Source organism: Triturus cristatus, chromosome 2_2 (assembly GCF_964204655.1).
Source record: "Triturus cristatus chromosome 2_2, aTriCri1.1, whole genome shotgun sequence".
In the NCBI taxonomy this organism is placed as follows: Eukaryota; Metazoa; Chordata; class Amphibia; order Caudata; family Salamandridae; genus Triturus; species Triturus cristatus.
The window spans coordinates 751724840-751751515 of record NC_140582.1 but is presented as its reverse complement, the minus strand read 5'-3'; the positions used below and the strand labels follow the sequence as shown (position 1 = coordinate 751751515).

Below are 26676 nucleotides of genomic sequence, written 5' to 3'. Positions count from 1 at the left end.
GTTGTGACAGTCCTTCACATCTAGCATCCAGTAAAACATGTCCTGCCTTAAGGCAACGATGTTCCAATTGTGGCATTGTAGGTCACTTCACCAAAGCTTGTAAGAGGAAAGGGAGTAGTAGAAAAATTAAATGCTTGGATGAAGCTGACTGTGACTCTAGCGATGGTGAGGGAAGTATCAAGAAACTTACTATCAATGATTCGAGTGATAGTTCTCACAACTTGAATCCAAAAGAGCATTTCATTTGGAATATAAATGATTATGACAATAAGATATCGAAAAAACCTTTATGTATTATGTCTATCGGGGGCATTTCTGTACAAATGTATGCGGACTCTGGTTCGCCATATACTATTGTTGATGAGGTGACGTGGAAATCCCTATTTGCTGCACGTTTGGGTGATAAGCTCCTAGAATCTGATATTCAGCCGGAAGGATTTTCAGGAGAGAAAATAGATATGGTTGGATACAGATCCTTGGTTTTTAAATTCAAGAATAGACAGACCACTAGCAAATTGTATGTTGCTAAGAAAGGACCTGCAGTTTTGGGTTGGAAGGACCAGGGTAAATTAGATATAATTCTCAACCCTAATAGCCCTGAACCAGTCATGGTGATTAATGAGGTTGATTTATTTTGTGAAGAAATGTTGAAGAAGTTCCCAAAAGTCTTTAATGGGAACATAGGTAATCTTAATGATTTTGAACATCGAATTGTTTTAAAATCCAATGCTTGCCCTAAAATACATAAAGTCAGACATATTCCGGTTCTTCTTAGGGATGATGTTGAAAATGAACTGAATAAGTTAGTTAAGGCCGACATCATAGAACCCATTGAATCTGCCGAATGGATTTCTCCGGTTGTGGTAGCTAGACGTAGTAACGGCAAATTGAGACTATGTATTGATCTTAGGCATTTAAACAATAATATTGTGGTAGATAAATTTCCCCTTCCAAAAATCTCTGAAATGCTGTCCCTGGTGAAGAATGCTGAGTGGTTTTCGTCAATAGACTTGTCTGCTGCGTACCATCAGATTTCCTTGGCTGAAGAAAGTAAACAGTTGACAGCCTTTATCACCCCTTTTGGCTGTTTCCAATATAAAAGACTTCCATTTGGTTTAGCCTCTGCGGCAGCTATTTTCCAGAGATTGATGTACCACTTATTTGGCAAAATCAAAAACGTCAGATGTTTTCAAGATGACATTCTTGTTTTTGGTGCAGACAGAAATGAACATGACAAAATTTTGAATGAAGTGCTTTCCATCTTAGAATCTAAAGGGTTAACAGTTGAACATTCCAAGTGTAAGTTTGCTGTCAAATCCATCACGTATTTGGGCCATACTCTCAGTAAAGAAGGCATTTCCCCCAAACCTTCTTTGATAGAAGCAATTCGTGATGCACCTAATCCCAAGAACAAGGAAGAAGTCCGATCCTTTTTAGGACTGGCTGAATTTTACTCTAGATTTGTTAGAAATTTTTCATCAAAAATGTTTCACATTAGACAACTTCTCAAGAATAGAGTAACATTTTTGTGGGACACAGAGTGTCAATTGGAATTTGACATCATAAAGCGTGCAATAGTTGAAGCTCCTGCTCTCAAAGGATTTGATCCAGATTTAGATAATGTTGTAACTGTGGATGCTAGCAACAAAGGTTTAGGTGGTGTTTTGTCCCAGATTAGAGCTGATGGCAAGGAGAATATTGTTGGTTATGCTTCCCGTGCCTTATCTCCTTCTGAGGAAAAATATTCTGTTATCGAGAAAGAGACTCTAGCATGTGCATGGGCTATGGAGCATTTTCGATCTTTTGTGTGGGGTAAATCTTGTATTATACGTTCTGATCATAAACCTTTAGTCAAGTTACTCACAACAGAAGGAATTTTGAAGGCCTCAGCTAGAATTGCAAGATTGTCCTTACGTTTACAAGACTACAATTATCTAATTGAGTATGTGCCTGGCAAAAAAAACGTAATTGCCGTCTTTTTGTCAAGATTGCCCATTGATATGTATGAATGTGACCCTTCTGATTTGGAAGTTGAGCAAGTCGCTTTGGTTCACAATCAAGGTTTGTCTAATTTTGATGAGAAAGAATGGTCGGATGGTTATAGACTTGATTCTATTTTACAACAATTATTGGTTTTTATTAATAAGGGGTGGCCTTGCAAAAGCAAACTTCCTGAAATATTAAAAGCCTTTTGGGAAGTCAGACAAGAACTGTCTGTTACTAATGGGTCTGTTTTCAGAGGTGTTAAAATTGTTCCTCCTGACTCCTTGAGAATGAAAATTGTGAAACTTTGTCATGAGGAACACTGTGGCATTGTTAAAACTAAGCAAAGGATCAAGCAATGGTTTTGGTGGCCCGGCATTGATGTCCTAGTTGAGAGAGTGGTACGTGATTGTTTGCCTTGTTGCAATTCTGATAAATCCTTGGTCACTTTGAGGCCTAAGTTAGGAGAGTCTTTTGTTCCCACAAAACCGTGGCACACTGTTGCAATTGATATTATGGGTCCTATTGGTTTGGAAAGGAAGTATGTGATAGCACTCATTGATACCTTCTCAAGGTGGCCTGTTATTAAAGTGGTGAACAAAGTCACTTCTGAAGAAATTCTGAAGTTTCTTGATAGAACCTTTATTGAAGAAGGTTTGACTGTCCAAATTATTTCGGATAATGGAGTTCAATTCTTGTCTAATATGACCCAGGAATACTTCAAAAGAGCGGGTATTAAACACAGGACCACGTCTCTTTATAATCCTTCTGGGAATGGTATGATTGAAAGATTCAATAGAGTATTGAAGAATTCTATTCAAATGGCAGTCCAGAATAATTGTGATTGGGAAGTAGAAATTTTCAAAACCATGTGGATGTATAGAACTACTCCTCATGATTCCTTGGAAGTTTCTCCTTTTGAAGTCATGAGAGGTCGTGGTGTTAGAACTAAATGCAATCCTGAGTGGTTATTGGAAGCTGCTTCCAGCACTGTTCCTGTTGAAGTCATCAGGTCAAGGATTGTTAACAAATGCAACAAGTACCAAGAAAAGTACAACCAGAAACATAATACTAAAGAAATTCATGTTAAGGTTGGTTCTTGGGTCAGGGTCAAGAAACCTTGGAAAACAAGTAAAGGTGAAAGCCAATATTTCAAGCCTTTAAGGGTTATCAAGGTTCTTAAAAATGCTGTACAATTGTCTAATGGTAAGGTTTGGAATCTTAAAAGAGTAGCCATTTTTCGCCCCTCTTCAAGTTGGTCTAGCAAATTTTTCCCTCTTAGATCAACCCACTCGTCTGATCCTCATTCTGAGTGGGACATAATCACAGCGAATAGTACCTTTGCCAATTCTGATGAAAATTGTATTATTGATGATGCTAATTCTTCTGATGTCAACAATGATGTTACTGTGTGTGGCAGTGGTGTTGATGTTAATTTACTTTCTAGTGAAGAACATGTATTGCCGTCTTGTGGGGAACAAAGCAACAATAATGTAAACCTACCACAATGTGACAAACGCATTCGTCATAAACCCAAATGGATGTCGGATTACGTTTGTGATGATGTATCTTAGTTCTATTGTTTTGTTTAATAAGGAGGAAGATGTGTTGTGTTTTATTATTTGTCACGTCATTATTTCAATGTGTTCTCGCTCCTCTGCCTTCTGCTCTCGCTCCACTATTCCACGTCGGTTTAATATTCTAGAGCGTGGGTTGTGGATGGTGAGCTGAGGGAAGAGAGCGGAGGTGTTTCTCTGCTGTTCCGGAGCTTAATGGAATAAAGCTTCTTATATTGAATCACGGAGTCTTCTATCTTTACAGTCAGCCTGTGGCACACTCCAGTTCCTTATTCTGCGAACGGAGCTATCAGTAACTAAGTGATTTGCAAAATATGATACTGGTTGCAATATGCGTCTGCTTTTTGTCATTAGACTAATCGTCCTTCTGCCTCCAATTTTTGTGACTAAAAACAACCTCAGTCTCCGAATAGAGAAAAGGCATAGCAATTTGACAACCTAAAGAGTTTACCCACACCAAACATGGCGCTGTCTTATTCCTTGTGCAACCGGACTAGTACTGAAAGACGAGTCTATTGATGATGTCAGGTCCGTTCCCTTGCCCTTCAACCTGTCGTCGGCGTGCGCTTGTCATTACGCTGTTTCTCTTCCTGAGTGCTGTGGAAGTTCCGGCCTGCTACTAGTTTGCACTGTTTCCACGGTAACGAGGCGCTACGCGCTCCTCGCGGTGTTGGTGCTGCTGGGACGGCGGCGGTTGGGTGTCATTGAGACCTGGGAACTGGTAAACGCAGGATTTCGGCGCTAGGGGAGCGGGGTTTTGCAGGGGCTGTAGTATGTGCTACGAAGGCTGCTTTTATTGTTTAGTAATTGTATCTGATGGGGGTGTATTTAATTGGGACCTTCCCCCGTGTTCGGATCCCATGGCGGGTGTTTGTATCAGAACAAAGGTTGCGGCGGGAGTACCTATTGACGTCCGCATTCCCCTCCTCACTTGGCAGGTGCTCTGTGTTTTGGCGCCTGCTGGGCGCGGGGATTGTTCGCGGGTTTTACTGGCGCTTCTGCCCCGCCCCGAAAGGCCGTTACTCCCTCCTCCTTTAACCGCCTGTGGTACTCCCCGCATTTCTTCGTTTTTTTCGCAATTGCGGCAAGCCGCTACGGCGCTTGCTACGTGGTGCCGTCCTCAGCAGCCCATCGGAGAGCACTGTTTTCCACCAGCTGCGTGCTTGTGGTGAGTGCCCGTTGCTCGATCTTTCCAGCTGTAGTGTATGCAGTGGTTGCTTGACCCCGTTGGGGAACTTTTCATTGTGTGATGGTCTCTATCTTACCTTGCATAACTTGTGTTGATAAGTTATTCGGTGTCCCACAGGCTCCGCCTTGCTTATTTATCAGCTGTAGTGTTAATATAGACTTTGGGTACTATGGCCCTAGACTTTGGGGCTAGTCCCCCCCCGTCACTTGGAAATGTTATACTTTGTTCAGTCTTGCTCCAGTTCTCTGGCAGTCCACCCCGCGCTCCGCTCTCAGAAGGGTGTGAGGTCTGTTGCTGTGGATACTGTAAACATTGGGTCTACTTTACTAATGGAAGTCATGTTTGTTTTATTCTTTGCTCTTGTTTAGATTTCTTACTGACGTCACGCGCATTCTTATAGCTAGTTTATTTCTCGTCAGGGACACATTTTATTAAACTATCTACGAAACTCCTGAATAAGGTTATTTTTTAAAATGTCAACAAAGCAGGGTCCTCCACAATCCTCATACGGCGTCTTAGCAAAAGCCCGTATGTAATCAAGGAAAATGTACGCCACTATCTTCCGGTTCTGTAATAAAACCCACAATTGTGGTGCAGTGGGGTCCCAGAGTCTCTACACCTGCTGCATCGCTGCATGGGTACGGTATAGTGGTATTGTTGTAACTTGTAATGTCGCTTTACATCCTTTTCCCTAGCTACCTGATTCCTGCTGCTCAGCCAGTTTGAATGTGATGTGTGTGTGGAATATTAGAATGCCTGATGAGGTAGTGGAATGCTGGAGTGCCTGATGGGAGAAACAGTTGGAGTGTGTGGGCTGAGCAGCAACAATGCTGCTCTAGGTGGGGCTCAACTAATGAACTACTAACCTGTTATCCTACTTACCATCCTGTAACCAAGCTTAATAAACCTCTTACCTACAGCCTATACATTACTATCTCTGGACTTCTTTTGGATTACATCAGTTATCTTGCACTGCATTTACCATGATTCATTGGGGCAAATTGAGTGCTGGGAGGTGAGGCAATGTGCTCCCACCCTCCTTCTCTATGGGTATGGTGTAGGTTTACCTCTACGTTGTGGTTCTGTTAGCAAGTGCATATTCTTTCTTCCTGCAGTTGTGTGCAGTATTGACGCCACAATCCTACCTTGCACCAGCCCTTATATTAACAGCGCCGTATGAAGTAGTCAGACCTTCTTTTATTCAGTACCCAGGTTCAAAAAGTGCAATGAGGCAGCGGTAGAGGTGCATAAAAAAAAAAAAAGTTTGAGCGTGGGGGCAGGGTGAAAGACTTGGCTAAAAAACAAAGTATTGTGCAACTTTTTTCAGTGTTTCACCTTTAAGTAGCTACATATAAAAGAGCTCACAGCTTAAATAAAACAAATGCAAGTTAAGTTAATCAGTGGGAAATGCGCTATTGTACATTATGAAACCGTTATTAGTCAATGAACTGCATAGGTGTGTGTAACCAGAAGAGACACATACTTGAATCCTGGTTGGCGCAGGTGAGAATAGTAACTGTGAATATCTAAGTCATTCTTTTACACTTGCATTACACACAGTATAAGATACGCTGCTACGAAATGCGCAAAAAGGTTTGAAATAAAAGTGCTTCCACAATATAGAATTTAATAATACCCAGAGAGTACGTAGTGAATTTTTTTATAACTGTCATTTAAAAGTACACTCTTCGTAGCTCAGCTGGTAACTCCCTTGCAATACCGTTAAAAAAAAATACATTTGTCATCAGGAAACTTCATGTGATTTAATCAATTAAAGACAATACCGTCTCCCAAACACCCTTTACATTTGCAGATTAACTAGTTGCGCATATTTACATTTCTTTCAGCAAAGCAGGCACCCTGGCAAGAGGGTAGTTTCTTGTTTAGCCAACTACCCGCTTTCACAGCACAGGAGGCGCCCTACCTTGCATTTGAGCTGACGCATTTCAACTATTGAAACTAAGATTCCTAGGATGGTTGTCTGTTCACAAAAACCAGAGGAACTGTTTTTTTTTTTTTTTTTAAATAAAAGAAAAGTATGGGCACATCATACCCCTAAGATCCTGTCCACTTTGACCACTGGGCACCGGAACTGCTTGCTTAAGCCAGGTTCTATTGAAAGTGATCACACTTGGAATCCAGTAACAATTCAGGAGAAAGATTTCCTCAATTAGAAAAGCATGGTTTAATCTTGGGGATAAGGTAATAGATTTCCTTTCCTGTTTTCTTCTTTCCTTGCCTGTTGATTAGATCTTATGTAACATTATAATGAAGAACTACTGAATGGATATCTTCTTAGTCTTTTTTAATTTCAAAAGATAGTGTTAAGGTTTAAAATCAGAAAGTAAAAAAGTAACTTTAAAGTGGGCCTCTTTGAAAAATTGAGATACGAAGTGAGCCAATTTCATAGGATTTGGTATACAACGTGTTATATATTAGCCATGACAACATCACACACTTATCTTTCCTGAGTAAAGCAGAAGACAAATGAGAAACTCAACTTTTTGGTTTTAAAGGGGTTTAAAAGTAGAGCCATAAATAAGAGGATAGGAAAGAGAGGCAGAAGGAGGGTATGGGGAGATACTGGCCAGAGAAGGGTGAACTGGTCAGCTGATCAGAAAATGTTCATTTCATGTTGACTCCAATGAGTGGTACGGCTTTATGCAGTGTTGAATTATGATTCAAAAGTTTTTTGTGAGAGTGTCTCTTTGGTCCTTATATTTAGAAGAAACATTATTACTTGGGCACTACGGTGGTCACTTTAGGGGCCTTGGTTCATTATGGAGCACACATACAGCTACAGGGCATTATACAGAGGACTAGGAAGGTTCCTCTAACAAGTGATAGGAAACAGATCTTGGGGCCTCCCACTTGGTCTCATTAGATAGGTTACAGGCTCTCCATACCTCCCTATCTGAAAATTCGTATGAAGTCTGGGAAAGCTCCAGGGGAAGAGCAGGTCCCAGAAGATGCACATTGTATTTCCAAGTTCTTCAGCCTCCTTGTTGGACTTGACACTTTTTTGCAGGGTCACCACTGAACTGTTTCCCTTCCTCCTGTATTTTTTCTGACCTGTTGTTGGCTTTTTTATGACTCTGGGCCCTTTACCACTGCTGATCAGTGCTAAAGTGCATATGCTCTCTATTGTAAATTGATGTATTGATTAGTGACTCCATAATTGGGTTATTTGATTTACTTCTCAGACCCTAGTACAGTGCACCATGTGTGCCCAGGGCTTGTAAATCAATTGCTGCTGGCGGGCTTGCAACACTGGTTGTGCTACACACAGAAGCAGCTTGTAAAGTGTGTCTCAGGCCTGCCATTGCAGAGCCTGTGTGCAGTCTCTCACTGCCATGTCGACTTGGCCAGTGCACCCACTTGCCAGTCCCTAAACCTTCCCTTATCTTCATATCAGACACCCCTAAGGTAGGCCCAAGGGCAGGGTGCATTGTAAGTATAAGGTAGGATATGCCCTGGTTTGTGTGGCATGTCCTAATAGTGAATTACAGCCATTTTCGTTTTTCTTTATTGCAAGGCTACCTGTTCCCCATAGGCCAGAATGGGCAGTTTGATTATAACATCCTATAATCCTAACTGACCCAGGAAAGATGGTAGAAATTCGAGTTTAGTATGCCTGAACTCAGAATTATAAAATACATATTTTAGTGAAGTTGGTTTTAACATTCTGTGTTTGAAAATACCACTTTTAGAAAGTAGGTATTTTCTTGCCTAACTGTCCAAGCCTGCCTCTGCTAGGTTGTGTATTGTGTGTCTGGGTTTGTGAGTGACAGGGGCTGGGGGATTCCAGGAGACAGGGTAAGTCAGCACAAGGATGAATAGAGAGATCTGCATGTGGAGTGATGGGAGGAGTTGCACCTGGGCCTGAAAAGGGCTGTGCCTTCTTTGCACAATGCTGGCTGCACCTCCTGTGGTGCGCTGATGTCCCTGGCCCACACTGTCAAAAGGAAAGAAGGAGTCCTGTAAACAAAGTGCTCCAGGACTGCACAGAACTGGTTTGGACCAGGCAAAGTCCCCTCTGCCTTCAGAGGACAAAGGATTTATGGGTATAAATACTGGGGCCCAGACCCCAAGACTTTAGATCACTTCTGGAACAAGACAAACCTCTGCCAAGGAGAAGAACCAAGGAAGTTGTAGGAGTTGGACTGCACCCCCTGCCAGTGTGCTGTGTTGCTGGGTTTGCCTGCAGTGGTGTCTTGGTTGCCAAGGAGAGGAGAAGGAGCTTTTATCATCTTGCAGAATATTACTCCAAGGGCTTGATTTGGGCTTGCCTCCTGACTGAAGTCTCAGGGATACCAGACTACACCCCTTCTGTTTGCCTGCATCTGGGAGTTTCTGTTCTAGTTGCTACAGAGGGAATTTTGCAACACTGACGCCGGCGAACGAAGCTTTCATCTGCACCGAAGCCGTGAGCGCTGCTCCGACTTGCAACGTAGACCCGATGCCGACTGCCATGCCACATCGACGCCGGCGAACTACATCGTAAGCCTGCCATAGCCATGAGTGCTGCTCCAACTTGCGACGCCGGCCAGACGGCTGCTCCTGTGCCGCATAGACTCCAAAGCCGACATCATCGTGGAGCCGATCGTCGACGTGGGTGGTCATCGTGACATCGTACAGAACTGTGGTTTCGGTGCCATCATGATGCCACTTCCTCTCCGGTCAGGAACCAACGCCTCCCTTGCCTGCGCAAGCATCCATGTCCCGACGCATCATCTCTCCTGAAGCAAGGAACCGACACTGCACAGTGCCAACGCTGCCGCACCTCCCTGACGCCGTGAGCTGTCTTTGTTTTCCCTTTTCTAAGGTACTGTTCTTTGTGGGTCTGTTTTGACTCCTGGCCCGACGCCGCGCACCTCGCGGTCGGCGCCGTACTTTGGTATTTCCTTGACCTCGACGTCGTGATAATTCCAGTTGGGGTTATCTGTTGCTAAAAACTGCTTGTAAGTGAAGAACCTTTTTTTAAACTATTTCTACCATCTTGAAGAATTATTGAGTACAGTATTGTGGATTTTTGTCGTTTATGGTCTTGTCATAAATCTATATAAAGAATACTTATTTTGATAACACCTGTGTGGTGTGCATCAGTAGTGTTTTCACAAATGCTTAACACACTGCCTCTGAGATAAGCCTAGCTGCGAGTGCCAAGCTGCCAAGGGGGTGAGCAGGGGTTATCCAGTAGTGTAATCCCCTTTCCCTGACTAGAAGCAAGGGTCCCTATTTGGTCAAAGGTACCTACCTCTGCCAACTAGAGACCCCCAGTTCTAACAGTCCTCTCCTTGCTTATTTTTTTCATGGTCGTCTTTAAACCAATTCCTAGAGGTAAGTGTTTTTTAAAGATCAGAACTGCCTTCAGTCTAGAATTATTTGGCAGTGATTCTTATGCTCAAATCACTACGGTATCTTCCTGGGAGGTGTTTTCCTCTTTGGATTCAAATTGAACACTGATTGTATCTACACTTATGTCCGTCAATGATGGTATGTTTTGAAAGAGACTTAGAAGATTTGCCTGATTAAGTGTCATGCCTACCCTTTGATTTATATAAAGGTTGAAAAATGATTTTACATGTACTGCTTTTACAGGCAGTTTGCTCTATTCCCCGTTGCAGTCTGTGGGTATTTTGTTCCTACATGGAATACCTTCTTGGGTAGCTCGCAAGCAGTATTTTTAGGCAAGTTACTGTTGTTACTTGTGAACCATTCTTAGCTGCCTCCTCGTGATCAGTGTACTGGACTTCTCGAACTTCGTCGTCCTGCCCATGTGGAAAAATGTTTATGGTCTGGACCAACTCTGGTTCCTTTGTATTTGCCCCTATTGTTAAGACTGATGTAGATGTGCTGTTGCCCATTGCGTGCCCTTCTCCAAAAAGTTTGTTTTGTTTCTGCGTCTTTGTGAAGATCGTGTATGGCTTTATGTTTGATTCCCTGTCCTGGTTCGATGTTAACTTTACAATTGGATCTGCCGAAGTATGCGGGGGCTGTCCCCAGCTTCTTGTGTGGTCTTTTGGCACTTTTATAGGTTTTTTTTTAACATCTTTTTGCGCGTCTTGATAACCTACTTGTGGTTTTCCCTTGTTTACTGGGACACTGTAATTCCTGTATCGTTGCTGACTCCGTGAACAACAAGTCGCCCGACTTTGATTCCCATACCAATTTGCTGTTTCATGTTTTAAGCGCATCTTTGTAAGATCTTCTTTTTGCTGCCTATGTATTGCGTTATCTTGTATTTGGCCGTCTTTCATTGGATTTGAATTTGTTGTGTTAGGCTCTATTTTGCCCATGGGTGAGTCATGTTAAAAATGACAGGAGTTGGAAAAGGGAACTGCCATTTTGTTTTTATCTTTATCCAACTCCTTTGGCTGTCCTGCATTTTTTCTGAAATAACAACCCAACCAAATTAGAAATGTCATCAAAGGTTATCTCTTGGTCTAACCATTTGTATTAAAGATGGGGCGAGATTAAGCTGGTATAACAAATCCAACCAAATAAAAAATGTAATCAAAGGTTAACTCTTGGTCTTTGATCTCGTATACCCTGAATAGTAATAGGCTGGGAAAGGTAAACCAACTCCCTTTTTATCAAACTTCTGACTATTGCATCATTGAACGTCGCCAGCAAGGATCCTCAAAAGCCAGCACTAACTATGGAAACTCCCCCTGCAATAGTCTGTCTCAAGAAACATGGTCTTTAAACACCTTTGATCAAAAACATTTCGCAGTTGACATTCCGGCAGTGGGAGTGTGAAAAGGCCACGCAAAAGGTGGACTCACTATTCTGTTAAGGGAAGAAATAGTGGGATCTGGAAATCATCCATATGTCTTGCAACGATGCTCAGTGCATCAAGATAAAGTACTGGAAAGAAAGACCCATCACTGACCAAAATGTGTTTATCTTTAATATCTACATCCCTCTGTGTTCTGAATTTGAATCACCAATAGTAAGAACATTTGAGAAAATAGAAACCATATTAGAATCAAAAGGGAATCCACAAGCATTACTAACCGACTACTTTATGGTAAACTCTCGAATACACATCAGAAAATATGCAGGATTGAAAAACAAGATGAAGCGTGGTCTATCCCAGCACCGATAGCTTTTTAAAACCTTTTTTTAAAAGCAAACATTCTTAAAACAAAGGTAGTACCTTTTTAGAGGGAAAAAACATTTTACTTGTGTTTACTGGACACTCGGTGGAAGGCCTGTAGAGGTAGCTATAGAATATACCTACTTTGGGAGAATTTTCTCGCAAACCTTACAAGATTCTTCCCATTTTCTACATATCTGCCTTAAAGCAGATAATCATATTGGCGTGTTGAAGCGGCTATATTCTTCCTCTAGTTACAGACATTTTTATTCCATAATAGAGGTCTACCGCATGAAAATTCCCCCTATTTTATCGCATGCCCTCGTATACATTCCAGTTAATAAATGGCAAGCTACGAATATGAGAGTAGGTATGCTGCTTTGTAAAATGATTAAGGTTAATCAAGTGGTTCTAGTCCAAGCATTGGGCCTCGAGTTGTCCATGGTTGTCTCCTTCGCTAGAACTATAGCAAACATAATAATAAGGGCATATCATTTATTACATGCTGAGGCAGGATCCTTAAGGTGCTTACTAAAACTTGAGACATTTGAAACCCAGTCTATGCAATATACTTTTAACAAGAATATTAACATGGTATTCGATCTTTCTCACTGCACAATAAAACGTTTAAAGTCTTGGACCCCCGCACTCCTGAGGTTATTTTTGAAAACCCTGACTCCAAGAATAAGCTAAGAGGTTGATGTCAAGCACCGTTCACAGTTATCAAAGTATACACACTACGCAGACACTATAGAATATAAAACCCCGCAAGTATACTTGCGATTTACACTAGTGCACAGGGTGCAACGCTTTATCCTAATGCGGTTAGGGATTTTACCGTTAAAAGCTTTCACAAAAAACTAGAATAATCCCGACAATGTTACAGGCTTATGTGATCTTTGAAATGGAGGTGTGCAAGATTTATCTCTGGTACTATTTGGTTGCCCAAACAGAACCTTGCTTTTTAAAAAATATAAGCCTTAGATATAATAAATCTAGTGTACAAGGCTTAATGCTTTTTAAATGTCCACCCAAAAAATGTGTCTGCTATAATTTGTTTACATTTCTAAATTGTTGTTTTGAAAAAATATTTTGAAGAAGATACATTTGTGATTGGTTTCATAATGGAAATTTAAAATGTACTTTTACCTCTTGTTGATCTCAGTAGAGGTCTACTCTAAATCAAAGAAAAATCTTATCTAAAATCTCATCTGAAATCATTGGTTGTAAGCGGGCCGGGGCGTAGTTTGCAGAGTTTTGTGACGCGTAACTCCGCAAAGTTACAAAAAAACACTGTGGGGTTCCGCAAGTGGCGGGGTGCAGTGCAAACTGCAGTTCACGCTGGTATTCCTGCCGCTCATGTAGAAATTCTACCTGAGCGTCAGCTTGCGGTTGCGTACTTAACGTTCGCGATTGCGAGCGGGGGAAAAAACTCTATGCGAAGCATAGTTTTCTGCGCTCCGTGGATCGTCGAGTGCAGAAAACGCCACGAACGGAGCGGAGTTCACCACCCATGCCTAGTTGTAAGTCAGTGTGAAGTTTGGCAATGATCATAAGAAGTTTTTCAAAGGAGATAACCTGAACATTGACATTGTTCTCCTTGGACGATAAATGACTTTATTGACCATCTGTTCTTTGCCTTTGAGATTTGGGAAGTTGTTCCTTGTATCTCTGATTTGTGTGAAGGTTTGTGATTTCACAGGCATTTTTTGTTGAACAGGTCAAAAGATGCTATCACTTGTACTTTCCAGGTAGTTGGAGGAGTTACATCTGCTAATACATTGATTCTCTCTTGTAAGCCATTGGGACCGAGGCCTTTATCTTTTCCTTAGATCATAAATAATCTCTTTAATACATGACATTCTGAGAGCTAAAAGCTTCATTTATGATTTCAAAATAAACTAGTCTTATTGAACACTGTTGTATTTAACAAATAATGCTTTAATCGTCTGATCTGATTTAAGTTAGAGGTAGCCTAACATTGCGCACTACATTGAAGCTCTCTCCAGCACATTAGAGAAACTTTATTAGAACATTGGAATATTGGGAGCTCCATTGAAAACAATGGTGCGCTCTGGGCTTATAATGGCTGGTATAAGCCCGGAGCACCAACATTCCAATGTGTCTTTGTTCACAGCTCTGGCTGTGAACAAAGACTTCAGGGAGCCTGAGGGGATTTCAATCCCCTTGCGCTCCCTGAAGGCTTTGTTTTGTTAGAACATTCTGCCACTAGAGGGCAGAATGTTCTAATAGCCTTATAGCCCTTCATAGAAGGGCTATACCGGCTTTTAAATTCCCTCTGCTTTGTTAAAGTCCCTCGCCTTCGGCTCGGGCCTTTAACGCTGCAGCGGGCCTTTAACAGCCAGTATAGCCTGCTACGGCGGGCTATAAGGCTATATTATACTTGTTAATCAAAAGAGAATAAAGATAACCCGAAACATGCCAATTTACTAAATCCTACCAAGAGGTGAGCCCGTAATTCCTTGAATCATAGTATTAGATAAAAAGTTCATAATTTATTTCCACGTATCTCCAAGGCATACAAGGTTGTCTTCGGATCTAAGGCATATTGTTCAACCCCATATAATACCAAGTGGTGGGGTCCTTTAAAGCTGTTATTAATAGTTGTATCAAATAGTCCCAAAGTCAGAGTTAAGTTTACGTAACCCCACAGATGGTTTTCTGAGCCCACACCACAACCTGACCAAAATAATCAAACCATCTTAAACATTTGTGAAACTCTAATCATAAATATTTATAACTTTCAGCTATCTCTACACAGATATCCTCCAGATAACAAGAGAAATTTTTGCTTCTTTTACAAACAAATCTAGTATACGAGTTGTATCTAAATTTACTATCCGGTGATTTCTGAAACCACAAAATTGAAGAGTGGACCATTTCCTCTGGAGGCTAAAATAGCAGTCCACCATTGAAATGCCTTCTCTAAAGCTCCTCTCTTATTTTGGAGTCAATATTTTGTCTTTTGTCCATCCATCCATCCATCCATCCATCCATTTGACAACGTAAAATAATTTTTTATTAAACTTTGGAACAAATGTGTGTTACACAAATTACTCTACTTTTTTGGCAAGCGAATGGTCATGTATTTTTGTATTGGTTCAGCAACTACACTCTTTCAGGATTCTGGAGGAATATCATTTTCTGTCGCCTATAGAAAAATCAGCCCCAGTCGAGTGGCCTACCAGTTTACATTGGTCTTAATTGACACCAGCAGATTGGTCGTGTTTGCGGCTCTGCTCAGATTCATACACTTTAGGACCATGTGTCGTCATTTATTGTAATTATTATTTGGGTGTGGCAGCTATGATCTTACCCCTGTACAGCCATGACCAGAGTGCTGTGCCATCTTGCACGCTAAGTTCCGAATGGCATTGCTGAGACATTTTCTGTCTCCAAAAATCTACTCATTCATTGAGGGCATTTATGCTGCCCAGTAGTACAGGGAAGGACAATGTTTTTTATTGATTGTATTGTGAAAAGATTTATTAATTAATCATCCCCCTACTAAATCAGTTAGGTGAGGAGGCTTCTGCATGCCAATATACATTGGGTGAGAATCCAGGTTTCTTAGGGGGAGAGTGTTGTATGCTCCCCTATCAGAAAGAAATAGGAAATGAGGCTTGAGTGCCCCTCCAGCCAAAGTAAAGCCTCATCTTTAGTTGCCGTGCAAAAATTATTGCACATTAAAATTGGGTCCGGTTCTGCCACACCCTGAAAAACAAGGTGTGGGAAAAGAACCCATTTGGCGTCGGGCGGAGTGGAAATTCCATGAGGTAATTCTGCTTTGCCAGTCATGTAATAACTTCCTACAACTTAGGACAGGATGTAGATTGAGCTGAAGGGACATTGCTGCAATGCAAAAGGTCTTGTAATGAGAATCATCACATATTGGAATTAATTTTAAATTAAAATCCCTAGCCAGTATCTGGAAGGTAAGAGCTTCTGTGCTGTACATCCCTTTCCAGCCTTCGAAAGCAATATGTTTTTACCAAAACCATATCGCTGTCCTTGAGCAGGAGTAGTTAACTGCATATACTCCTTTATATTTGCTACCTCCAATCAATTATGCTTAAATTGCATATACTTTCATCATAAACTAATTGTGTAAGATTTGGCTGTCTCACCAGCCTTATTTTTCCCTAAAAAAAAATCATGATAAATATACGTACATATAAACATAGATACATATGGTTTTGGCTCTCATCATCCATTGGTCAGTTTAATTTTAATTCAGAAATTCCTTCCACCCATTACCGCAAAGAGCATGTAGCAAAGGGTCATTTGTGGGCTTGTTTCACTGTGACTGATGGGATTTTGGTTGTTCATATGTGCACATCTACCTGAAAAGTAGAAAACCTCCGCTGGAAGGCTAATGTGTCAATCTCTGCTTTCATTTGGCTGTATGTCCTTTCTTTTTTTAAATTTTGAATTGCTTTATTGAGAAGAATTGTTAAAAACCGAGAGATACCAACCATTACACACACAATTATCCAATACATAACTGAAATGCCAATAGGTTAATACTACATAGCAAAAAAGACAAAAGCATTTTATAGAATTTTATGAGTAAGAAGGAAAGAAGAAAGAAGGGGAAACAAGAGGGAGGAAAGTAAAAGGAAAAGAGGGAATGAAAGCTCTACAAAGGAGATATGAAGAAAAAGAAGGGCATAGTAAATAGGCAAATAAGAAAATCAAACATATTAATCAGTGAATATAGCAATATTAGGAGAAGCAAGAAAAACTAAGAAAGGGAGGACAGAGCAAAAACATTCAAGGAGGTTTAAAATTTTCAGAAGACAAATGCTAATTGTTTTCCAAGGCCATGCGATCAAGGTACGATGTAAGGGGTAACCAGAAGAGATCTCTGTTAAGAGTGGGGGTGCAGGAGGAGGCAAATGCCACATCAAGTCTGTGAAGGTGACCAAGAGAATCCCACCAACATTGTATAGAAAGCTTGTTGAGAGTTTTCCAATTAAAAGATATGTGCTGGAATGCTGGAGCAAGCATAAGGTCTAATAGACCAGAGGAGTGTGGAAGGAGGTCAAAGGAATCAGAAAGGCTGCCTAGAAAGAGAAGAGGTATAGAATAGGGAATAGATATTGCAAATAGACGCGATATGTAGGACCAAACTTTATGCCACAATGCAGCAACAGGAGGGCATAGAAAGAAGAGGTGGAGAAGGTCAGCACCAGGGAAGCCACAGGTCCAACAATTAGAATCCGTAGAGATAGAAAAGCGAGAAAGAGAAACTGGGGACAGATATAGTCTATGATGAGAAAAAACAAAGATTGGGTCAAAGAAGCAGAGCGAGATATTTTTTGAGATCTGGACCAAATTTTTTCCCAAAGAGTAACAGACCAGTCGCATCCCAAATCTAACTCCCAAGCAAGTTCCAGTTTAGACTTGACACGATTTGGATTGGGAGAGGAGAAAAATTTATAAATAAGAGAAGCTTTAGGAAAGGTAGATAAAATTTGAAGAAGAGTAGATGGGGCAATAGGAGAAGATGAGGAAGGAAGAGAATAGCAAACGTCGAGAATAAGAGCCATGAGAACGGAGAACTTGCGCAAAAAGGATTGAGGACACTGAAATAGGAGTTGAAAACGAGGAAATGAGCAGGGAAGAAGTCCATCGAAGAGTTGGTTAACCCATATGAGACCCATAGATCTCCAAGAAGTCCAACACATAGGTCTATTGTTTAGGAGAATAAGCGAATTATGCCAAATGGGAGTCTCCAAAAAGGATTCTTGAGTAATTGGGGCAGATTGGACCAATGGTCTCAGAAGGGAAGAGGTATATTTAAATAAGGGAAAGGAAGTGTATGAATTCTTGGTAGAAAAATGTATAACCTCAGTAAGAGAAAAGGGAGAAAGTAGGGTACGCTCTATGGAAAGCCAGAGAGGAGTAAAAGGAGAAGATTCTGATGCAAGCCATCTGGAGGCTTGACGTAGAGAAAAGGATTTATGATAGAGGCGAAAGTCAGGGAAATTAACTCCACCATTCAATTTCGGCTTACGAAGAGAGGCTAAAGCAATCCTAGACTTTTTATTTTTCCATAGGAATCTTGAAAGGCAGGAGTCGAGACGTTTAAAGTGAATATTGGGGATGTGTACAGGGAGCATGGAAAAGATATATATATGAGGATGGGGGATATCATCATCTTAATCGAATCCAGCCGGCCCAACCACGAGAGATAAAGAGGGTTCCAAGAGGAGAGTGATTTATCAATACGGGAAAGGACAGCAGACATATTGAATTGAATGGATGAGGAGATGGAATTAGAGAACCATATACCCAGATATTTAATTTTTGAGGAATTCCAGGCGAAACCAGTAGAGAAAAAATGATGAGGAAGGCAGACTTTCGTAAGGGGGAGAATCTCCATTTTATCTGAATTAATCTTGTAACCAGAGACCTGTGAAAAGGAATTGAATTCAGATAATAAGGCAGGAACAGATGAGTCGGGGCAGAGATAAATAAAAGGATATCGTCTGCATAAGCAGAGAGTTTCAATTGATTACTACCATACGGAAAACTAGAGATGGATGCGTTATTCCGAATCGAAGTCAAAAAGGGTTCAAGGGCTAGAACAAAAAGAAGCGGAGATAAAGGACAGCCTTGACGGACACCGCGCTGGAGAGGAAAATAAGGGGTTAAATGACCGTTAACTAGAACAGAAGCTTTGTGTGAGAAGTTGGCCTGATGTATGATGTCACTAGTTCTAGTGTACACCTTGTATCAGTCCAAACAACCCTTATGGTGATTGGTTGTAAAGTCAACCTTATAGACCAGCTATCCTAGTGGTAGCATGGACAAGAGCAGTCTTAGGCTAAACTCTGAATGGCATGTGAAGCCAGCTGTGATACCATATATAATCCCTTGAATACCAAATGAAAGGACACCACAACAGATATATATATAAAATAAAGTGTATTTATTCTAGTCAAACCCTCAGCACTCTTTATGAGATTAGAGGTAAGTACAACACAGTCTTATTTAAGCATACATTAAGTCACACAGGTAAGTAATACAGTTAGGCCCTAGGGGCCACGCAAACCATATACTAAAGAAGTGGTATAAGGACCACTGTCACGGAAATAGGATAGGCCTAGGGAATCGCTGGGGCTACACTACACTAGCAACAGTTAGGAAGTGGGAGGCCCACGGGATTCAGGTGCAGAGTGGAAACACTCACGCGTAATGCGTAAAAGTCGATAGAATTACTAGCAGTTAGAAATTAACAGTTTAAGGACACTTCTAAAGCAGCTAGAGAGTCGAGACTCGGAAACTAGACCCTAGGATAGTCACTACCCTTGTGAGCACCGAAGTACCCAAGTTACCTAGCCCACGGGCTGCGGGTGCATAGGTGTGAACTTGCGTCGGGTTTCGTCGTGGACTCCTATGGATGCCTGAAGGAAAGTTGCTGACAGGCAGTCAGTGAAGAGTGTCCGGTGGATCCCAAGGCTGGGATCAAGAAGAGAGGAGACCTGCAAGCAGAAGGGACAGAGTCAAGGTCACTAGCCAGTGACCACGTGGAACCAGGAAGGAACCAGGCGATGTCGTGAAGATTGCAGGTGAAGGTGAAGCTTGTCACTGCAGCCACTGGGACCAGGAGGCGAGCTGTCCCACGAAGGCTCTTGCTGTCGGCGGTGTCGAAGTTGAACTAGGACTCACCAAGCCTTGGCAAGCGGAACCCACGAAGAACAGAGGACTTGCTTCTGGTGCAGACCAGGAAGGTCTGGGGTGTTTCTCTTTTGCAAGGAAGCGGGAGCCAGTCTGGAGGAGCCAAACCAGCAGTGAAGATTTCAGGATGCGTCGTCACAGAGGCCACTAGCCAACGGGCAAGCAACCGGACAGGTGCGGCAAGCAGGAAAATGCAGAAGGGCCCCACGCAGGACTCGTGGAGTGTGGGGAGCTGATCTTCGGTGCAGATGGTGCTTGGGGTTGGGGTTTCTCAATCCCCGGTGCACAACTTCGAGGGTGCCTCAGAAGCTGCGCTGGAAGATACTAGCCACTTTTCCCAGGTAGCCGGTCCCACGTCTCTCGTCGCCTCCACGGATCTCAGCTCGGCTGTGGATGTGGATCAGGGTCGGAGAAGTCTGGAAGTCAAGGCTCTGGTCGGGCTCTGCAGTCGGTCCCTCGTAGAACTTCAGCAAAGCAAAGGGTAGTGTCTTGATGGTGCCTGTTTGCACAGGGTAGCCACTCCTTGGCCACAAGGGAGATTCTTCAGTCTTCTTCTTTCGTCGAATGTCGAAGGTCCAGAGTTTCTGTTCAAGTTGCAGGTTCAGGATAATCTAATCTCCTGGGGCCCAGCTACCACTCTTATACTAATCTGGGGGGCTGGGTTACCTGCTAGGTCACGCCTTATGGGTGGGACCTGGGAGGGGGGGTGGTTACACCTCCTTCCCTTTGTCCAGTTTCGCGCCAGGACTGGGGCTGGAGTGCCCCAGCCCTGGTTTGAACTGGACTATGCATGGAGCACCTTGTGTGCCCCAGGCATGTCTCATTCCTTTCAGCCCTCCCTGCCCCAATACACTAAAGGCTGTCTGGGGAGGTGCTAGCACCTCCCCAAGCAGGAAACCTATTGTCCAAGCCTCTCTTGCCGGGATCACTCCCAGCAGCAGGAGGTCTTGTCTGTGGCAGCAGCATCCATTTTGTGATGCTGAGGCTTTGGTTAGAGTTAAACAGCAAAGTAGGATTTTAACATGTCTCTAGAAGGGAGGAATAATATCCTCATCACCAGAAATGGTATGGGGGTATTATTCCAAAGTGTTAGACACCTTACACGACATGTTTTGATACAGCCAAACCATAGTTACCATAACCGTTTAAGATTATAAGGCACTTTAAGAGTATATGGTAGGCTATATCATAGAACAGCTATAAGGACATGGTTCCGAAAGCTGCAGACAGGCTCAGCTCATGCTAGAGCACCATCTCACATGTTACCAAGCACTCTGCCTCCAGGATTGTTAAGGCCTGCCATAGGAGTGACTGATAGGTACACATGTGTCTATATATAAGGGTAGATATAGGCATACTATATCTAAGCAAGGGGTGATTACACGACCTTGCCCCAGCTGAGTGATCAGCCAGTTGTGTCTGATTGGAAGGCCAGACCAGGGGTGGCATAATACATGCTGCAGCCCCTGGGAGGCCTAGGGTACACCTATGCCCTGGGTACCTAGGGTACACTGTACAGGGTCCAATAAGGTGATCCTTACCAATTGGGAATGTACCTAGGGTACATGGAGTCCATTTTAAAGAGAGAGCAGACAGCCTGAGACCCTGAATGGCAGGATCTCAGGCCAACTAAGTCGAAAAACCAGCTAGACACTAGGCAAAAAGTTGGGGGTAACCATAGTCAGATATCCACCTTCCTACACTTTGGGAGCAGAATAAAGTAGGGAAATGGGGGAGATGAATTTAGGGCCAAAACAGTGCCAGCGTAAAGCAGCAAACAGAAAGGACCAATCCACTCTGTCAAATGCCTTCTCAGCATCAACAGAAATAGCAGCTAGAGGGATGGAGAGAGATGAGACTTTATTTAGAACGTTGAGGAAAAGACGAGAGTTGTCCGAGGTAAGTCTACCCTTAAGAAAGCCACATTGTTCCTTGCCAATGAGATGGGGCATAAGAGGATCCAAGCGAAGAGCAAGCAATTTAGCAAATAATTTATAGTCCACATTTACTAAAGATATCGGTCTGTAATTTTTACAAAATTGAGGGTCACGACCCTCCTTGGGAATAAGGCAAATCGTGGCCTCATGGAAAGTACCTGCCGCCCTACCAGAAAGGAAGAATGATTGAAAGAGTGTTAAAAGTTTAGGAAGTAAGAGATCAGAGAAATGCATGTAGAATTCGACAGAAAAACCATCAGGTCCCGGCGACTAACCTTTAGTAAGAGTCTTTAAGGCGCTATCAAGTTCAGTAAGAGAAAGTTCGTGCTCAAGGCCAAGAAAATTGAGATGTGAAGTAGAAGGGGTAGGAAGTTTCTCAAAATATGATTGAATAAGAGAGGAGGAAGGAGGGGATTCAGGAGTATAAAGGGATTGATAAAAAAGCTGGAATTGGGTAAGTATATCTTGCCCTTTGTGAACAAGTAGATTATCTGAAGAATAGATAGAATCTATAGAAGTACGCTCCTTACGCGACTTGAGATAGTTAGCTAAGAGTTTACCCGCTTTGTTGCGACCACCGTAGTAACGGGCACTACTTCGAAGAAGAACTGAGGAAGCATTATCAGTAGTAGATTTGTTAAATTCGAGTTTAGCACGTATGAGATCTGGTAAGACCGAATTGGTAAAAGAAGTGTAAAATCTATGTTCTAAAGACTTGATATGAGCCAACAAAGCTTTCCGTTTGTTGAGAAAGAGTTTCTTTTTCTTGGAAACAAAATCAATAATGAACCCTTGTGCCGTCGCCTTAAAAGAATCCCAGACCAGATAGGGGGACAGAGAAGGATCAGAATTGAGTGAAAAGAATTCGTTGGCAAAGGAAAGAAAAGAAGAAGAGAAAAGAGGGTCCGTAAGAAGAGTTATTGAACCGCCAGCGAGAAGATTTAGGGCGGGAAGGAAGAAGATCAAAGTCTGTTACAATAGGAGCATGATCAGAAATAACTATGGGTTCGATAGAAGAGGATAAGAGATTTTGGGAAAGGGATTGGGAGAGAAAAATGTAATCAAGCCGAGAAAGAGAAGCGTGAGGGGGAGAGAAAAAGGAATAGTCTTAAAGTGTCAGGGTGTGAGAGCCTCCATGAGTCAATGAGATGCGATTGTGAAATAGTGTCAAGGAATTGTTTATGGGATTTGTGAGGTATAAAGCGGACAGATGACTTGCGATCAAGAAACGGATCAACAATCTGGTTACAATGACCACCTAAAATAAACATGGTATCTCTGTGTTGGAAACATTTCGTTGTAATTAAAAGCCAGAAATTACAATCCGGTTGAGTAGGAGCATAAACATTAAAAACAGTTAAAGGTACAGAATTAATCAATAACTTAGCTAGTACCCATCGACCTTCAGTGTCATTATCCTGGGATACATACAACCTTACATTTTAGTTTCTTGTGACATAGAATAGCAGCACCATTTTTATTGGAAGATGGGGAGAAAAGGACCGTACCCACCCAGCATCTTTTCAGCTTAAGCGACTCGGCTTCAGTGAGATGAGTTTCCTGTAAAAGAACTAAATCAGGATTGTAAGAAGCCAGGTGGGAAAGTATTCTCTGTCGCTTAATAGGATTAATAAAACCTTTTACATTCCAAGAAATAACTTTGAATGTAAAAACAGTAATAATTTAATGAAAAAAGAAAAGCCGTAAGAGCAAAAGGAGAGAAAAGAATGCCAATAGATAGAAGGGAAGAGAAAATGAAAGAAAAGAGAGAATTCAAGAAGGGAAACATAGTAAGCACAAAAAAGAAAAAATGGAAAAAGTATGTACCGGGAAAGAGATAATGAGAAGGAGCAAAAGAGAAGGGAAAGGTACAACCAATAAATAAAGAGGGACAGAAGGGATAACGGGGGAGAAGGGAGAGGAAAAGACAAGAAGAGACAGTACATATCCAAAAGGATGACTGAATACAACATACCTGAGGGGGGAGGAGAACAGAAAGCGATGGTGACACTCAACAAGACGAGCTCGCCACATGCGGGAGTCCGAACCACACCAGGACAGGGAAAAAACAGAAGAGGAGGCACACAAATTGAAAAAGACCCAACGAACCTGTTAGAATAAAACAAAACAAAGAAAAGTAATTAAACAGAAAAAAGTCAAAAGGAGGAAAAATAGTCAGCAATCAATAAATATACAAGATAAGAAGTCTTGAGAACACTGATGTCTAAAAGATAAAAACGAGAATGGAGGTAAAGTCTGAGAGGGACATTACATAAAAACAACTAATCTAGCATCAGAACAATATGACCACAATAAGACTGGAGGCAAGAAATGTAATTTCAGGAACACGAAACCTGTAAGGAAAGAAGGATATATGGTCAACCATTAGGAGAAGTGGAGGTGTCCATGCCATTGGGAGCGTGAATATGAATAAAGTTTTTGAGTTCAGCAGGATTTTGAAAAGACCGTTTGATTCTGGTATGTGACTTTGAAGAGACATGGATGGAATAAGCTACATCTAGCGCCCAAAGAGCGAAGAGGAGCCCGAAGATTCAAGAACTCCTTCCGTCTGGTCGCAGTAGCCGTGGAGACGTCCTGTGAGAGAAACACTTTTTGACCCATCCAGGAGATCTGACGCTTGGATCTAGCAGCCGAGAGAAGATCAGTAAACTTCAAAAAGAGAATGATGACTCCACGTGGCTTGGTTGAGGAAGATGTACGAGGACCAAGTCTGTGTGCTCTTTGGATACTGAGAGAAGTGGTAGATGGCATATCCAGACTTCGGGAGAAAGGAGGTGAAAAACGAGACTGGGTCATCCCCTTCCAGAGATTCCGGCAAACCATAAACGCGTAGATTATTCCTCCTATTGCGATTTTCTAAATCCTCTGTCTGCTGCTGAAGAGCGAGGACCGACTTTTCCAAGGAGGAGATTCGCTGTGAATTGGCTGGAATATCTGTAACTTGCTGCTCCATCAACGACACTCCGCTCTCCATAGTGGACCATTTCTCTTCAAGAACTTGCATCTTGTGATTAGTTTCTTCAACAAACGGCCGTAAAGCGCGTATGTCATCCAGGAGAAGTTCCAGAGAGACAGGGGGTGTCGTCTTATCTGGAGAAGGAGGATCCTGCTTCAGGCATTTAGATGAAGTAGTAGGTGAAGAAGTCTTACCAGCCGATGTTTGCGCAGACGGAGGGCGATTGGAAGAAACTCCCGCCATTGGGTCTGCGTTAGAAGTAGAGTCCGTAGCTGAGGAGGATGAACTCGTTGTCACAGGAGGGCGCTTAGTGGGGATAAAAACAAACTTTGGACTACGCAGCCTTCCCATAAAGAAGTAGTAGTCCTCAGACCTCAGGGCGCCCAGTGGGTGGCGTTGCAGTCAACAGAGGGGAAAATGGACGAAAAACAAGGCTATCCCCTCCTCCAGACAACAATGTAGCTCCTGCGAAGCGTGAGAGTCACAAAAACGTACACAGCTATAGGACCCAGGTGTCAAGAGAAGAAACCATAAAAACAGGAGTCTGTTTCATAAAGAGGAGCCTGCATAGCGTAGTATGTAAAATAAAAGCATCCAGATATTAGTAGTGACTGAGGTAAAAATATCAAGGCAATGGAGTCAGAGAAGGTGGCATCATAAGAGAATCTCTTCCGTGCAGGCAGTATGACGTTTTACAAGGCGGGCGAAAATCACCTCAGCTGAGACAACAACTCGTTATCTCGGAGCGCGCATAGTTAAAATGGCTGCCGCTCCGAGGAAATCACCATGGTGATCAAAACAGCGAAGCGCGTGTCTATCGGCATCAATAAATCACCTCACCAGAGGCACGGATTGTTCCTTGGAGCGATGCGGGTGTCAAACGGCCAGTTGCGGCGGAAAACCATGCCGGTAACGTTGAGAGAAGGTCCCGATGTGGAAGAGCGGAGGCCCTAGGTGGCCATCTTACGCGGCGCCGTAGCCACGCCCCCGGCTGTATGTCCTTTTTGTTGATTAATTTTCTTGGTGGGCCATTTTTTTACTCCTTTTTTGTCATAAACTTATGCACTCCACCTTTAGATGGATGTGTCTTATTTTTAGAAATGTAATGCTTATTGCATATGTAGCAAAACATTTTTTTTAACAAATCTCATGCTTGGCAGACCTATTGTCCTGTGCTTGTTTCGGAAGCAGTTTATTATCTTTTGTGTAACTTCTTGGAATCCTAGACATTTTGTAAAAATCTTTCACGTCAATTGGAAATTTCTCATGCATGCTTCTTTTTGTTTTCTGTTTATATTGGCATTCTACTGTGTGTCGGGCCACCCATTGATAATACACTACAGTTGTATTTCAGAATGTCTCTTATCTGTTTGATAAAGCAGTCGTTGCCTTGTTAAACTACTGCTTCTTTTCGTTTGTATCGGTTCTATAAGGGTAGAATCCATTTTTATATTTTTTATTTTATTGCATAAAACTCCTGTTTAGTGTACAGGAAATGCAGTGGTTTATATAATTGCACTTTATACATAAGATAGAGCAGACGTGAACTTAGACACAGAAATAGCACTCGCAGGGTGTGAAGGTAGAAGACCTTTAATATGAAAGCTCATATGAAGTAAATATTTGTTTCAATTAAATATCTGTGGTCACAAACATAGCTTTTTTTTATCGTATTGTTTACTTTTTTGAGCACATCCATCATGATTACTGTGCTTTGAGGTGCCCAATATTTATCAGTGCCTTGTGCTTTACAGGCGTTTGTAGCTGCTAACCATGGCAACAGGAGGTGGACCTTTTGAAGAAGATCTCTGCAGTTCAGGATTGCCTAACTGGACTGAGAGTCTTGAAGACCGGCTGAACAACATGGTAAAACTATTTCGCTATCTTAGCCCTTGGGAAATACCATGTCATACATGTTTGTAGCAGATGGTCTTACTGACATACCGATTGAACCTCTTGGCCCATTTCCCTGCAATCCTCATTTCACCCATTTTCCTTTATTTCCTATCACACCCCTGTCCCCACTTGACCATCCTTCTTTGAGGTTTAAATACAACAAATCAGTCACTTGCCTATCAATAGTAGTGAAGATAGTAAATGCGATTGGGTGTTTTGTGAAGCTCTTTTTCCTCGGAATACAGTGCGTCTGGGCGGTTCTATTCAATTATGGATTCTGACCTGCACCTTGGCATCTGTTTGGGAGG

At 42.2% G+C, this 26676-nt stretch overlaps 1 protein-coding gene across 5 annotated transcripts in view; it reads left to right on the top strand.

Moving 5' to 3' along the window:
* Positions 1–4085: 4085 nt before the first annotated feature.
* PCM1 (pericentriolar material 1) overlaps positions 4086–26676 on the top strand; it is a 1275228-nt gene continuing 1252637 nt past the window's right edge. For 3 of the 5 annotated variants that reach the window (XM_085641996.1, XM_085641995.1, XM_085641992.1), the window contains exons 1-2: positions 4113–4281; positions 26227–26338. In XM_085641996.1, the coding sequence (XP_085498122.1) occupies positions 26246–26338 (93 nt within the window). In that variant the 5' untranslated portion in view covers positions 4113–4281; positions 26227–26245. Of the gene's footprint in view, positions 4282–4589; positions 4729–26226; positions 26339–26676 lie in introns of those variants that run through there. The other 2 variants (XM_085641994.1, XM_085641993.1) reach the window with 2 other exon arrangements.